The sequence below is a fragment of the Triticum urartu genome, chromosome 2A (assembly GCF_056163025.1).
Source record: "Triticum urartu cultivar PI428250 chromosome 2A, HENAU_Tu73, whole genome shotgun sequence".
Taxonomy (NCBI): Eukaryota; Viridiplantae; Streptophyta; class Magnoliopsida; order Poales; family Poaceae; genus Triticum; species Triticum urartu.
This window is the reverse complement of record NC_141874.1, coordinates 400,934,811-400,950,106: the sequence shown is the minus strand read 5'-3', so window position 1 is coordinate 400,950,106 and position 15,296 is coordinate 400,934,811. Positions and strand designations below refer to the sequence as shown.

The window sequence follows — 15,296 nt, the reverse complement described above, 5'->3', positions numbered from 1 at the left end:
AGGGAGCAGGCAAGCCGGATCCCTCGAGTACCCTGTGTAGCGCAGATTTTAAGGCTAGCTTAGGCCATGTTTGGTTTCAAATAAGTCATCAACTTATAAGTCAAAAAGTGGGAAAAAAGACTTATTTTGCCGAACAAATTCAACTTATAAGTCATAAGTTGCCTATCCTAACTTAAAACTTATAAGTCCCTTTTTTTACATGGGTCACACCACCTTTATATAAAAAATAAGGTAAAAAGATGTGGTCATATGACTTATAAGTCAGGTGACAACCAAACAAGTGTGACTTATAAGTCAGTGTGACTTATTAAAACCAAACATACCCTTAATTTTATGGGCATCGGAATATTCAAGAGTAGCATCGTTGTCAGATCACTGTCACGAAGGCAACGGACACTCGCTGCCTGCACTGCACACCGATAAGCGTAATCGATGGAGAGACCACCACCGATCGATTCATTAGTGGCCCTCTCTGTGCGACCTTATCCTTGGGTGCCCCTACCACAAAACCAAACTTGCCGTCGTCGCGTCGCCTTGCGCTCCACCAAGACAAACCGAACACCCGGCGCCGCCCCACTGCGTGTACGTCTGCGTCCGCATATTATTTGTGGCGGCGGCGAACACGCGCTATCTACCGAGCTAAGAGAGTACGGCGGGCGACATGAGTCCGGCCGTGGCGGCGCTCCTGGCTTTGGCGGTACTGGCCGCGAGCGCCAACGTGTGCGCCGCGCAGCTCCGGCGGGACCATTACGCCGGCGTGTGCCCCGACGTCGAAGCCATCGTCCGGGGCGCCGTCGCCAAGAAGTTCCAGCAGACCTTCATCACCGTCGGCGCCACCGTGCACCTCTTCTTCCACGACTGCTTCGTCGAGGTAACAGGCAAACATGCACCCTACGTACGCGCATGAAGAGCCATGCCGCCATACGCTACGCTTCAACGTTTGGGTGCATGTAGGGGTGCGACGCGTCGGTGCTGATCGCGTCCACGGCCAACAACACGGCGGAGAAGGACAGCACTGCCAACCTATCGCTGGCCGGCGACGGCTTCGACACGGTGATCAAGGCCAAGGCGGCCGTCGACGCCGTGCCACGGTGCCGGAACCGGGTCTCCTGCGCCGACATACTAGTCATGGCCACCAGGGACGCCATTGCACTGGTAACAAGTTCATGCATAGATCTCTTCCGGCTGATTCTCATACGTACGCACGCAAGTATTTATAATTAGTTAACGCAAGGCACGTACGCGGTTTGGCGCAGGCCGGCGGGCCGTCGTACGCGGTGGAGCTGGGGCGGCTGGACGGGCTGAGCTCGACGGCGAGCAGCGTCCCCGGCAAGCTGGCCCCGCCGACGTCCAGCCTCGACCAGCTCACGGCGCTCTTCGCCACCAACGGGCTCTCGCAGACCGACATGATCGCCCTCTCCGGTACGTACGTAATTAAGTCCAGTATAATGATACTTTCGAAAAAAACAATATTATAAGGCGGCAAATTACGCGTTGCTGATCGTGTACGTACGGGCTCTGTGTACGTTTGCTTTGCTTGCACATTGAAATCAAGCTGGGATAGGGACACTGATGACGGTGAAAGCTAGGTAAACCAGGCTTGCACACAATTCCAAATCGGACATACCATGTTTACCTGCCCTGTTGGGAGTGTGCAAAGCCGCCAAACTCCAGTCCAGCCTCATCAATGGACAAGACGTCGAATGCGACGAGACAAAACTACGTGCCTGGCTGCCGGCCCATGACCCTTTCCTACAATGACATCTTTGATGGATCAATCCCTCCAAAAAAAACTTCGACGGATCATCAACTTAATTGATTGCTCCGTCCATCTACAGGATTGCTAGAATATGTTTTCGCGATTTGCTGTCAGGGACAAGTTGGATGATTCCGCAACAACCTCCCTAAATAACAGTATTGTATAAAAGACATCCATCCACTCTCTCAGAAAATCTAGGACATCCATTGAAGATCCTACGGTCCACATCACGTTTGTCTATTTTTTCCAAGGGGCATGCTATCTGTCGCCCGGCGGATCTTTCCGCGTCGCGGGCCATCTGATCTGGCAAATCTAGCAACATAGCTTTTCCTCTAGTTTTGCAACAAAAGACAGGTTGCAGAACCCATTTGCAACAGATATCTTGTTGCAGAAATATTTGTGACAAAAGTTGTGTTGCGGAAGACATTTGCAACATATGTCAATTTGCAGAAATGTTTTTGAGCTTCATTTTTCGCAACATAAGTGATGTTGCGGAAAAACTTTTGCAACATAGATAATGTTGCAGAAAAAAAATTTGGTCTTCATTTTTTTTGTAACTTCTGCAACATAGGTAATGTTGCAGAAAATTTTGCCTGCATCCAGACCTCATCGGCAGTCTCATGCGCTCGGGACCTCATTCATTCGCTTGCGGAGATATTGGAGAGGAACAGGAACCTTCCGTTGTAGTGGTTGGTGGTCCCACGCAAGACACATGTCGCGTGGAGGAGGCGGCGGATAATGGTGTGGAAATCGGCCGGTTGAAGCGGAGCGTTTCCCTTTTTCTAATGCTAAGACTTGATTATATTGTAGCCTCCCTTGAGTTAACATGCTACATGGAGTGGTGGAGCCATGTCGGTGTGTGGCAACACCATGCAAGTACACAAACGCCTTCTAGCATATATGGGAGCGAGACATGTCTTCTTCCCTCTAACGAGATATTGCGTACTGAGTTCAGATCATGGCCTTCCCAATTGTTTACCCTCTTCTCATGGAGAAACCCCATCGAAGAGAACTCCAACGCTTGCACTCGTACTTGGATAATCTGTCCATAGTGCACGTTTCCCCTGCCATAAAGATTAGAAATCACAAACGAGCAGCTGCTAGCAACACCCACCCTTACCAAATTCAGATTGCTTGCCTATGATACAACTTCTTGACATGCAATCGCTTATAGAATCTCTAGGTCATCACCCTTTGGAAACACCATAGACAATGCTACCGGGTAGCCCTGCCTGCTCATCTCCAGGGATAGTAGCAGCTACACCCCATCCTTTTATTCTTTCATACAACTGCATCAATATTAACATGCATGTCTCGTTGGGGAGATGATGGATGGATTAGGTATGTGCATCAACAGTCCCACACAACGGCCCGACCCAAAGCACGATGTTCGGGCTAAGGCTCTACTTTACAGCCCGAAGGCGCCACCCCAAAAGAAAAAACATAACACCTAGAAATAAGAGCTGAACAAAAATATAGGATAATAATGCATTTCTCTATTCTTAAGATACTTTTAGAAATAAGAAAACACCACCTTTTGTCTTTTAGGGCCGGGTCATGGCCGAGCTTTTTTTAGAGAAAAGGCCAGAGCCCGACTTTATAAATAAAGCCACATGGCAGCGTCACGAGACCAAACAGGAAAGAGACCAGTTAACGAGGAGAACGCACACAGCGCACGGAACGAAAAGTATATAAGAGTAGCCAAGAAAGGATGGATACAGGCAACTGCCATACACGGCGTGCAGGCCGGAAAGGAGTGAGACCTAAACTCCGCAAACAGCACCACCAGGATTAGACGACAGGATCCCGTCCGGAGATGTGAGATGCCGAAGCCCGGATTTTGTTGATGAGCAGGTCCAGGGCATCCCGATCAACCTCCTTAGTCAATGATCTCCACTGCTGCAATAATATACATGATTTGAAAAGAACGTCAGCAGGCTTAGATGGGAAGATATGCTCAATAGTAAATTTGTTCCTAATGGTCCACAGAGCCCAACATAAGGCACCCAGGCCAACCCAAAACACCCTCTTGGTGACCCCAACCAAAGCTTTGGCTAGGGTTCGAATATCGGAGAAAGAGGAGGGGTTCCAAGAGACCTGAAGCCAAGATCTGACACAGCACCAAACCAGCTTGGCCAGCACGCAATTGAAAAAGATGTGATCAGAGTTCTCCAAGGCCCCACATAGATGACAGAAATCCGAGCCAGGCCCATTGCGCTTTTTAATCTGGTCAGCAGCCGGCAGGCGACCACGAAAGGCTTGCCAAAGGAAAACTTTAATCTTAGGAGGAACTTTGGACTTCCAAACACAAGAGAATCTGGTCGAAGGAGTACCACCAATAAGTCTAGAATAAAGCGACTTGACCGTAAATCTACCTGAGGCCGAATGAGGCCAGACTACAGAATCGGCCGACTCCGAGAGCACAGGGAAGAGGGCAGAGAGACTTTGCCAATCTTCCAACTCTTCAGGAGACAGGGCCCGACGAAAGGCCAGATCCCAGTTATTAGCCGCCACCTCCGCGATGGAGATACCCGGATTAGGACAGTAAGAGAACAAAACCAGAAAACTCTCAGCGAGGGGGGCATCCCCCGACCACCAGTCCAACCAAAAGCGGACTGCCATCCCATTACCAACATTAAATTTAACATGTTCCAGGAAAATAGGTCTGACTTTGACAAGGGATTTCCAAAATTGAGAGCCGCGCCTCGCGGTGGCAAACAGCGGGTTGGAATGTGGGAAGTATTTAGCCTTAAGAATCGAGAACCAAAGCGAGTCAGACCCACTAGTTAAAATTTTCCACCACCACTTGATAAGCAAACAAATGTTCATCACCCGAGTATTAATAATACCTAACCCCCCACGGTTTTTAGGCTTACACATATGCTGCCACTTGACCAGCCTATATTTCTGTTTGTTATCCGCGGAATTCCAGTAGAAGGATCCCCTATGTTTGTCGAAGCCAGCATGCACGCCATCCGTAAGAAGATAGAAGCCCATAAGAAACATGGGGAGAGAGGATAAGCAGGAGTTAATTAGAGCAACTTTGCCAGCATTGGTATTATATCTGCCTCTCCAAGGGAGCACCATGTTCCCCACTTTAGCGACCGCCGGAGCGAAATCTTTAGCATGGAGCATGCCGGGAGAGATAGGAAGGCCTAGATATTTAAAGGGAAAGAAACCCAAAGAACAGTTCAGAAGCCTGGCAACCCGCAAGGCTTCCGCCTCATCCACACCCGTCACCAGGACCTCACTTTTAGCGAAATTAATCTTAAGACCCGAAACAGCTTCGAAACACAACACGATGAATTTAAGATTGGCAATGCAGGTGTCATCCAGCTCCACCAAGATAATTGTATCATCCGCATATTGCAAGTGGGAAACACCCTCCGGAAGTAAATGAGAGACCACAGGAGCAATGTGCCCACAACGGACCGCCCTGGAAAGCATGCACGAGAAGGCGTCGGCCACAAAATTAAAAAGAACAGGGGAAGCAGGATCCCCTTGGCGAAGGCCCCTACCATTGGCGAAGAAATTGCTAACAAAACCATTAACCGAAACGGCAGTATGGCCACCCGAGACCAACTGCATGATACGATGAACATAAGCACCGTCGAAACCTTTAGCAAGAAGGACCTGCTTGAGGAAGGGCCAGCTAACAGAGTCATAGGCTTTCTCAAAGTCTAGCTTAAGGATAACCGCTTTAGCTCTCCGAGCGTGAAGACCGTGAACAATCTCATGAAGGGATAGGATACCATCAAGGATGAAACGCCCTTTGATGAAAGCAGATTGATAAGGACTAATAACTCTATGAGCAACCGGCGACAAACGATTCGCAAAGCCTTTAGCCGGGAATTTGGCGAAGTTGTTAATCAAAGCAATAGGTCGGAATTGGGAAATAACATCAGCACCCTTAACCTTGGGGATCAGGGTTATCACTGCATAGTTCAGGCGGGAGATATCGACAGTACCAAGACAGAAGCCCTGGATAACATTACAAACCAGCTGTTTCAACTGGGGCCAGAATTTCCGAAAGAAAGGAATGGAGAAGCCGTCTGGCCCAGAAGCAACATTAGGATTGGCAGTGTTAACAACATCCCAAATTTCCTGATCAGAAAGAGGGATCATCAAAGAGGCATTCTCCTCGGGTGAGATTTTAAGACCTAAGTTCCAAAGGGAGGGAGAAATGGAGAAGCCCGATGGAGGTTTAGCCCCCAACAACGAAGAGAAGAAATCCACCACATGAGCCATAATAACAGACTGCTCCGAAGATCGCACACCATTAATGAGCAGGCTATTAATACCACATCGTCTACGCCTGCCGTTCGCGATCGCAAAGAAATACGCCGTAGGGGAGTCGCCTTTTAGAGTCCAGTTTAGAGTACCCCGTTGACGCCAATAAATCTCAGCCTGATGGTGTAACTGTATTAAGGGAGCCTCCAGATTATAACAAACCGCCCAACCATCGTCAGAGAGCCCAATAGAATCAGCCGCGCGATCCAGTGACAAGATCTGGTCTTTGAGGAAAGATTTGGTGCGACGATCCTCCGCCGCACGATTACGAGACCAACCTCTGAGGAATTTACGTAGGTTATAGGAACACGAATGCCAATCATCCAAAGTCCCAAAGGAGCGAGCATTGGATGATAGAGAAAGGGAGATCTTCGCCGCAACCATATCGACAAAGCCATCCACAGCCAACCAGGAGGCGTCAAATTGAAATCTAGCCGGAGGCCTGAGGCTAATGGAACCATCGTTAAGAATTAAGGGGGTATGATCGGAACCGATAATGCATTTGGCGTAAAGAGAGGCCCTAGGGAACAAGGAATCCCACCTGGGACAAAGGAAGACTCTGTCAAGCACAGATCTAATAGGGATTGACTGGTGATTGGACCAGCTATAACGAGCTCCCCCCCGAGGCAGCTCACGAATAGCATTGGCACTAATGAAGTCGTTAAAGGCATTAGCCAGCGGCCAGGAGAAGTTATCATTACTTTTGTCATTAGGGCATCGCAGAAGGTTAAAGTCTCCCACGATAACCATCGGTAAATTACAAGCATCGATCTTCAACGAAAGTTCATTAAGAAATAAAGGCGACCAAGAATGGTCCGCAGGCCCATAGACGACGATAAACTCACAAAGAGTATTATGAGCTTTATGAGAGAGAACAACACTGGCCCAAAAGATCCCATGATCAAAAGCAACAAAATCAAAAATATCTTTATTGGAGCCTATCAAGATCCCGCCAGAGTGCCTCGAAGCAGGTAAAAAGTTCCAATTAAATCTGTCCATGCCCACAATAGCAGAAAAGTCATTAGGGGAGAAGGATTCCTTGAAGGTTTCTACCAGCCCCACAAAGTCAATAGAGTTAGAATGAACCAGATCTTTAAGTTGGTCACGGCGCCCCCTAGCACCGAACCCCCTAATATTCCAGAATAACGCCCTCATTTATAAGAAAGATTCTTGATTCGAAGGCTCGACCTGCAAGGGGCCACGCAGGGTTTAGCATGCTTATTGGTGCCCCTTTTAGACAAGTTGGATTGGGGCTGGCCACTACCAGCGCCCGCGTCCATGACCGGACCACTACTAGAAGCCCCTACCTGAGAGGCAACTGCCTCTTTGGCTTTGGCAATGGCAGTCTGAGCCATCTCGTTAGCCCGAATAATAGCAAGAAGAGAACTAGGAGAACCAACAGACGAATCAACCACCACCCCCACATCCGACATAATATTTAAAAGATGATCATCCGAAAGAGAAGGTAGAACCAACCGAACCGGAGAAGCAACAACAGAGGGAACGGGAGATGTACCTGGGGAGGGAGATCCTTCGCCGCAGCCCGCTCCAGGACAGAAACACCTAAATTCGCCACCCGCCTTCCTTTGCGAGCCGTGGACACAGGGGATCGAATCGCAGGCGACCGCGCAGCAGGAGAGCCAACATGGGGACCCGAACGGGACATAGATCCCAAATCTTGATCAAGACACCGACAAACCCCCGTCATGGAGTGCTTCGAGCCCGACGAGTTCCGGCTCTTAGCCGAGAATTTGCGCACTGGGGATTTCTTCTTTCGGAGGACTGGGATTCCACCACATCGCGAGCCGGGGAGGCCGGAAGATCTTCAATTCCCGATCGAGTGGGGGAGAGCGGGCGGACAGGAAGATTGGAGCAAGCACCAGAAACGGGGGTAGCAGAGCAGGGCGGGAACTTCGACATATCAGCACCAGCAGCAGGGACATTGGGAGCAGCAGACGGGATCACCGAATCATCACGAGGAGCAACACCAGAGGGAGCTTGGGATTGAAACAACTCACGTTCAGAATCTGCCAAACCATCCCATTCAGATTGGGTGACGCGGAGGTTACACCCATGGCTCTAATTAGGGCCACCCAGAGATCCGTCCCCCTCCTTATCATGCTTGTCCGAAGGGTTAGAAGGGGGAGGAGGGGGAGGTGGAGTCTGAAAAGCAGCCGCCCCCTCCACCCGCACCCGAAGCTTAATACCATTGGGAGAAGGGAAGATATCAATCGAGCCATGAACCCGTTCAGGATCCACACACCAAACCTTCATCCTAGCAGGGCCAACCTTGTTCAGAGAGTCTTCATCCACCTCGATGGGCTTCCCAATCAGAACCCCGAAAGACATGAGAAAAGCAGACGAACGGAGACCAGCAGGCAAATCGTCAATCAAAACCCAGACTTGAGAGAGAGGACCAACTGCCGTACCACTGCAAGAAGCCGCTTTAACAGAAACCACCAATTGACTGAGGGGCAAGGTGAAGCTAGTGCATGAGGCAATCATCTGCAAACATTCTTTGGAGGGAAATACCACAGAGAACTCAAATTCAGATATCTGCACAACTTGCCAATCCCATCCAGCCTCATCCCAAATGCGAAGCCCTTCCAGAAGAATTTGGGGCGAAATCTTTTGATCCTTGACCGTAACAATCGCAGCATTAGACAGAGCAGGTGCCACCTCCCGGACAGGCAGGTCACCGTCGAAAGCGAAAAAGGCGCAACCGGGGAGGCCCGAGCCGAACTGGATGACCGCGGGAGGTTTCTGCCTAGCCATGCAGTTGACCGTGAGGTGACCATCAGAGCGACAGATCAGGCAAAAAGGAGGGTTGGTGCAGCGAGACTGGAAATGGCCAGGCCTGTGACAAGCGAAGCAGGTGAGCGCCGAGGGGTTGTTATGGGAAGCAGAGGACGGGCGGGATTGCAGAAGCGACGGAGGAGGAGGAAGGATCCCATCCCCCATCCCCAGAAAAGGGGGCGCCCCAGAGGCCGGACCGGGCGGCCGACGCGCTGGCCCCGCGAAGGACCGAGGCGGTGGACGAGCACCAGCACCAACCCCAACCGAGCGAGGAGGAGGAGGGCGCGACGGAGCAGATGGACCGCGGCCCACTCCCGGAGTAGGAAGGGAGGCAGAAGACGAAGAAACACCACCGCCAGAGGCCACCGCCGCCTCCCACGGGTCCAGCACCGGAGAGAGAGAATGGCCAGATCCAGAGCCCTGCGGGCCGTATCCGGGCACACCAACCCTCTCCGAGCGCTGCGACCACTCCGGACCCGAAGCCCGAGCCTCGCAGTCACGAGCCACCTGCTCGCGCGCCGCCTGTTCGGCCTCCAACTTGGAACGGAGCGAAGCCTCGAGCTCCAGATCCACCGCGGAGGAAGGGGAGTCCTCACGGCGTCGCTTGCAGCCCGAGAGCGCCTCGCAGAAAGAGCCCCGCGACTTGTCCATGGATAGCACCACAGCAAAAGGAAGGAGGAGGGGTGGAGGTGGGGAGGATCTAATGAGGCGACGAATGGGAAGACGGTGACGGCGCAGATCGGAAGCGGAAGCCGGAAACCCTAGCAAAGGGGAGGAAGAGCCGCGGGGGATCCATAAATAGCCCGTCCGAGCCGTGCCCACCTGGGCCCGACTCGCCACATGGGCCAAAGAAGGTTGAGGAACAGGAACCCGGACGATGGGCCCAACTGGGCCGGACGGGACCAGAGGGGGGAAATCTGCCACCGACGAAAGAGGGGGAGGAGAGGCAGGCCCACTGGGCAACGGCAAACTGCAAGGCCCATCAAGCCCACCCGAGGGGACGTCCCGCGGCCCGATGGCCACCGCGGAGAAATCGAGATCTAGGTTACACGAAGCCACCAGCGACCCCGTCGTCGCCGCCACCGGCGACGAGGCCGCCGCAGAGGCTGCAGGAGAGGGGGGTGGGAGGCCACCAAGCTCCCCATCAGGCGCACTGCCCAGGACAACGAGATCAGGTGACGCAACAGCAAACTTACCAGACTTACACCGCCGCCGAGAGATCCGAATCCAGCCATCGACCGACGAGGACGCGGCCACCGACCGGCCCCGGCCACCAGGAGCGAACTTGCGGGGACGAGGAGCGGCGGAAGGCACCACCACCCCCCCAGCACAAGGCACGGGACCACATGGGGAAGGGACCGACGACCGCGAATCCTCCTCATCAGACGCAAGGGCCCAGAAACGAGATCCGAGCACCGGCAGCGGTGAAGACAGATGGAAGAACCCCACCCGCGGGGAGCCAGGGGAGGGGAGAGAGAGAGCACCTGCAAGCGGAGAGGGGGATGACCGGGCACCGGCCAGCGGGTCAGGGCGGGGAGCGGGACGGCTAGGGCAAGGAGGGGAAGAGGGGGAGGAGGAGGCGAGGGAGGAGGGAGGGAGGGGATCCATCTGCGGTGAATTCTGATTGGTCATGCCCGAGCTTGAGATTTTAGCGTCGGGATTTTATAACCCGGTCCATTTAGCTTCATCTCCCACATAAAATCGTGATGAATGGTGGTGTTAGACGTAGTTCTCTTTGAGCTGACTTGCCAATTTCTCATTTTACTTCCTAGTTTTGATAACATTAGTCGGCTAAGAACTAGTTAAGGTTGCATTTGCATGATGATGGATTATGATTTCTCCTAAACTATTAAATTACATGTATTATTTTTAGACACACTTGACCCCTCATGCTCCCATATCCTAGAGCAGTTTAACGTGCGTTAATGCGAAACTTACTTTTGTAAAAAAAAAAATAGAAATATTGGATATGCATGTTTGTCGAAATATCGGATATGTAGGATACTGCACGAGACTTGTGTGCATAAAGTTTGGTACAATAATCTAATCATTTATGCTTCACGTTATGTAAAACAAAGTATAGCATGCTTACTTATATTTTTGCACATAATCAAGTTTTGCAAAGAAAAATTAAACATATATACTTCATCCCATACATACTTATGTACATACACACATACATATATACATGTATTCTGTCTATTTTCTGAATCATTGTAGTAGGTACAATTTTTGTCCATTCAAAATCATTGAAAAGTAAAATGTTCCTAGATACGATAGCTTATGGGATTACGTGCGCTCAATATAAGTCTCGTAAAAATGTGAGCCAAGTGTATATAGGAGGAAAAGTGTATATTATCCTTGTGGAGATTTTGTTTGTCAAAACAATTGGTGTCTATTTTACCGATTGGCTGACCAACTTTTCTTCCACTCTTGTGTTCATCCTCTAGGAATTATTATTATTATTATTATTATTTTTATTGAATTGATATTTTCGACAACCACAAACTGAGCTCATGCTCGATTGGATTGCATAAAATCAGGCTTCACATATAAGTTTAGAGTAAAAAAAATACATGGTCTACTTTACTTTTTTTTAAGATCCCATGTCTACTATTACTGATGCTCCCTTAGTTGCATGTTGGTTATGAAAGATTTTCTTCCAACTAATTAAAGATTTCTTCACAAGCTCTCATTCACCTTCTTAGAAGCAAAGGACACCGTGTTTCATGTACATCATTTTTTTTTTTGAACCGGTTCATGTACATCATTTAATGTTAACCGTTGAACTATCATATGGTGTCATGACACGGATGAATCCAAAATAATAATAATAATATAGAAACGGAACATATCCAAATTCTGATGTTATCCTTTCTTTTTGACTTGCGGTGCATGAAGGAGGGCACACGGTGGGGCTGGCTCACTGCCGCACGTTCGCCGGGCGACTGCGGCCGACAACCGACCCGACGCTGAGCCCGCGGTTCGCAGCACAGCTGCAGGCGTGGTGCCCACCCAACGTGGACCCACGGACCGCCGTGCCCATGGACACAGTGACGCCGCGGGCATTTGACAACCAGTACTTCAAGAATCTTCAAGGGGGAATGGGCCTACTGAGCTCGGACCAGCTACTGTTCACTGACTCGAGGTCCAGGCCCACCGTTGACGCGTGGGCCCGGAGCGGTGCCGCGTTCGACCGGGCCTTCGTGGCGGCCATAACAAAGCTGGGCCGCGTGGGAGTCAAGACCGATGCGTCCCAGGGGAACATACGCCACGACTGTGCAGCCTTCAACTGATTTCAACTGCTAGTGCTTTGCCATTGTCCACAAAGGAATGAGAAATACCAGTATGTACTACGTATAAAAATTGTTATTCAAGGGAAATGTATCCTAATTGTTTATGATGGTGCCCGTTCAGTTGGTAATCGACAGGTTGTTCTTATAATGATTCAGTTTGGGATATGAAAGTTTCAGTCAACAGAGAGGAGAAGGTTGTTTGCACAAACTTGGTGCCACGGCTTGTCGTGTGCCTCACCAAAATAAAGAAGTACTATTGTATTATCGTTATTTTCCTGATATAAGAAAACTCAACATAACGCGTTTTGGTTGCCTGCTGTCAGTCAAGCTAATAGACTATCAGGAAAAAGAATCCAGAAACAATCGTAGAATATACTGCACGCATTTGGACAACGTGCTGTTCTGCAGATACAGTGTCTCCCTGGACACAAAAGGAGCAAACCGAGAATAATCACTTGATCAGAGCATCAAACAGAACCAGATATTTCTTCTCCACGAACACGTATGGTCCAAGCTTAGCTAGAGACGCACACGCACTCTGAAATTTTCAGACAAAGACAACTAATTTTATATGAAATCCTGCGCGTTTGACATCCACTTAAAAAAGCTTTTGCTCATGATCACAATCTGAAGAGGCATGTCGTTTTTGCTGCCTCCGGTGGAGATGGAGTGGATGCCCCAATAAACAGTCGCCAATTTGGTTAGGCCATCAAGGCCGCCGCCGACCGATCGACGTCAACAACACACCGGACCTGATAGGGCGGGCATGCGTTGATCCAGGTGTCCATCCATCTCTGGCCTGAATCAGTGGCTTTGGCACTACAAGCGGCTCATTTAGTGGCTAATAATTCTTGTTTCATGTTGTAAAAAGTTCAGAGTGGGGGCTGCGTGTCCACCTGTACCTTCAGGCTGAAATGGCGGCCGAGTGCGTGACCGACTAGGGGGTCCTTTCAAGCTACCTGCAACAAGCACCCGCAGACGCACGCGCGCACGAATCAGCTCGGAAATATCTATACAGAAAAGAAGAAGAGGAAAATCAGTTTTGTATGGGCTGATTTGATTTGCAGAATTCTAAAAACCTAGGAATAAAAAACACATAAATATGATAGGAATGCATGTACAAACGGAGGGATTCTATAAACTTTCATGTTTAATTCACAGGAATAAGAAAAATACAAAAATCCTACTCCCTTCGATCCAACTGTTAAGGATTAATTAAATCCTAATAATCAATGCTTAGGTCGGTTGTTTAGTTTAGCAACCGCGACTATGTAATTACCGCCTCTGTACATGGGTATAAATACCCTATTCTTCAGTCAATGCAGTTACTGTTCAATCCATTCGTTCCTCTTTCTCTTTTTCTTCTTTACACGTTATCAGCACTTTGCCCTAACCTGGAGCGAGCGATTAGGCCACCCACATCAATCCGTCACCGGCGACGTCCTTGATGCCCGAGAGGCGGCAAGGTTTCTCCGACACGACCGAATGCCCAGCGTTCCTTGACGCATCTCGTTGTCCCCGGCGGCAGCCCACGCCCTCCGGCGCGTGGTGTGAGCACGCCTCACCCTGCAGAGCGGCATGGCGGCGCAGGTCTCCAGACGGCGCGTGGTCGCGTGGCCTCGACCTCCCGCATCAGCCCGAGGCGTTCGCGGCACAGGCGCAGGCGCTGCGAGTCTCTCGATCAGGGAAGAAACCAGATGCAAAGAGAAAGAAAGCACAAAATTCAGAGAAAGGTCAAGAACAGCAGAACGGCAAGGGGATCAGAAGAAAACATACAAGATCCCTGTGACACATCTCGTACAAAACGACAATAATGCAAAGACCAACTCTGCATCATACATCAATCAGGTGATTCAATTCCGATTTCGTTATACTAACCTCTGGTGCATCGTTTTTAATGCCGTCCAAAGCAAACTTCGTCAGCAACCCATGGCCCGGTCGACGTTTACCTCGGCTAGGCTCCTCGCGGAGCGGCGACATCCTTCGGCCCGGCTGCTCCCAGCGCTGCACCCCGAGGCGGCCGTGGACCACGGCCCCGGCGTGGCGGAGGATGCACTCCGGGCCTGCATCTTTTTCGATGAGGCGGCCAGGCGCGTAACGCACAGCGGCGGCAGCGGCCAACGGCCGGTGCCCGGCATGGCAACGCCCGGCAGCAAACACGGTGTCTCGCGGCTCCGCGGCGGCGGCCATCGGCCGGCGTGCGGCAGCACGGTCCTCAGCCCGGGCAGAGGCAGCCCACGAGGCGCAAAACGCGGCGGCGCAACCATCGGTCTGCCCGCACTGCACAGCGGCAACAGTTACCATGGCCACGACGCTCGCATGGGATAAGAAATTGGGGATCTTATCTTCTTTGGAATTTATTCAATTCAACCCTGTACTTAGAGATAATCATATCTTGCCCCTGCAGTTTCAGATCCAGTAAGACTTAACTGGGATTTACTAAACCGCATATTTTAGTACCCAGATTTCTGAAATTGTCATTCAGTCTCTAACACTTGCGGTTGCAGTTTTAAGTCTACAGACTTTGTTTGGTCTGCATTTTAATCTATGTACTTGCTGTAAAGTATATTAAAAAAGTTGTAAGGTGTTCAATCTTCTTCCCTCATGCAATCTCTATAACACGTAACTATGTACAACAACTCTATTTTGGCAATTGAAATATATTTTTCTTGCAAATGTTGATGTAAACTCATACTACAAAATTATAGTATGAGACTATCTTCAAATTTTATTTGTGAACCACAAGGTATTGGTGACATCTACTGCATCATTTGCAGATTATCCATCACTATTGTGAGGTCTACATCTTGTCACTTTAACAATATGACTACCTTCAAAGTGCTATTCCAAATATTAATATTAGATGTGACTACCTCAAGATATCATAAGGTAATACTGGCATCTACTGCAAATTTTGCAGACTATCCACTATTACTGTAAGGTCTACATCGTGTCACTTTGATAGATGATTACCTTCAAAGTGATTTCATATATTTAGCATAACATAAGGTAATAGAATTATGAACATCTACTGACAAAAGTCAGACTATGTTTTCTATTACTGCGAGATCTACACCACATCCGGTGACTATCTTCAAAATGTTATCCTATATAAATTGAGGTCTACACATATGAGTATATAGCATCAGCTATCA

At 49.8% G+C, this 15,296-nt stretch overlaps 2 protein-coding genes across 26 annotated transcripts; one reads left to right on the top strand and one right to left on the bottom strand.

The window, feature by feature from the left end:
* The first annotated feature begins 498 nt into the window (after nt 1-498).
* On the top strand, nt 499-12,245 carry LOC125537499 (peroxidase 51). The gene is made up of 4 exons (XM_048700810.2): nt 499-871; nt 955-1,155; nt 1,257-1,422; nt 11,747-12,245. Exons 1-4 carry the CDS (start codon nt 662-664, stop codon nt 12,139-12,141), a joined length of 972 nt encoding a protein of 323 aa, XP_048556767.1. The 5' UTR covers nt 499-661; the 3' UTR covers nt 12,142-12,245.
* A 357-nt stretch (nt 12,246-12,602) lies between these two features.
* LOC125537501 (uncharacterized) lies at nt 12,603-14,682 on the bottom strand. 25 transcript variants are annotated; one of them, XR_007295955.2, is made up of 3 exons: nt 14,020-14,677; nt 13,038-13,151; nt 12,603-12,960 (listed from the first exon to the last, which is right to left on the bottom strand). XR_007295955.2 is itself a non-coding variant. In XM_048700813.2 (3 exons), exons 1-3 carry the CDS (start codon nt 14,443-14,445, stop codon nt 12,851-12,853), a joined length of 579 nt encoding a protein of 192 aa, XP_048556770.2. In that variant the 5' UTR covers nt 14,446-14,682; the 3' UTR covers nt 12,603-12,850. The 25 variants fall into 25 exon arrangements, 8 of the variants coding, with proteins under 8 accessions (XP_048556770.2, XP_048556771.2, XP_048556774.2 ...); XR_007295956.2 differs by having other exon boundaries at nt 12,603-12,952; XR_007295954.2 differs by having other exon boundaries at nt 13,044-13,151.
* Between the last annotated feature and the right edge of the window lie 614 nt (nt 14,683-15,296).

What these genes read in the sequence shown, in the direction of transcription:
- LOC125537501 (XM_048700813.2), bottom strand. Translation starts at nt 14,445, where the DNA reads ATGGTAACTGTTGCCGCTGTGCAGTGCGGGCAGACCGATGGTTGCGCC. An exon ending in CCGCGAGGAGCCTAGCCGAG is followed by an intron (nt 13,152 to 14,090) that starts GTAAACGTCGAC and finishes TTTTCTGTATAG; the next exon opens with ATATTTCCGAGCTGATTCGT. An exon ending in ATTTCAGCCTGAAGGTACAG is followed by an intron (nt 12,961 to 13,037) that starts GTGGACACGCAG and finishes AGCCGCTTGTAG; the next exon opens with TGCCAAAGCCACTGATTCAG.
- LOC125537499 (XM_048700810.2), top strand. Translation starts at nt 662, where the DNA reads ATGAGTCCGGCCGTGGCGGCGCTCCTGGCTTTGGCGGTACTGGCCGCG. An exon ending in CCAGGGACGCCATTGCACTG is followed by an intron (nt 1,156 to 1,256) that starts GTAACAAGTTCA and finishes GGTTTGGCGCAG; the next exon opens with GCCGGCGGGCCGTCGTACGC. An exon ending in CGACATGATCGCCCTCTCCG is followed by an intron (nt 1,423 to 11,746) that starts GTACGTACGTAA and finishes CGGTGCATGAAG; the next exon opens with GAGGGCACACGGTGGGGCTG.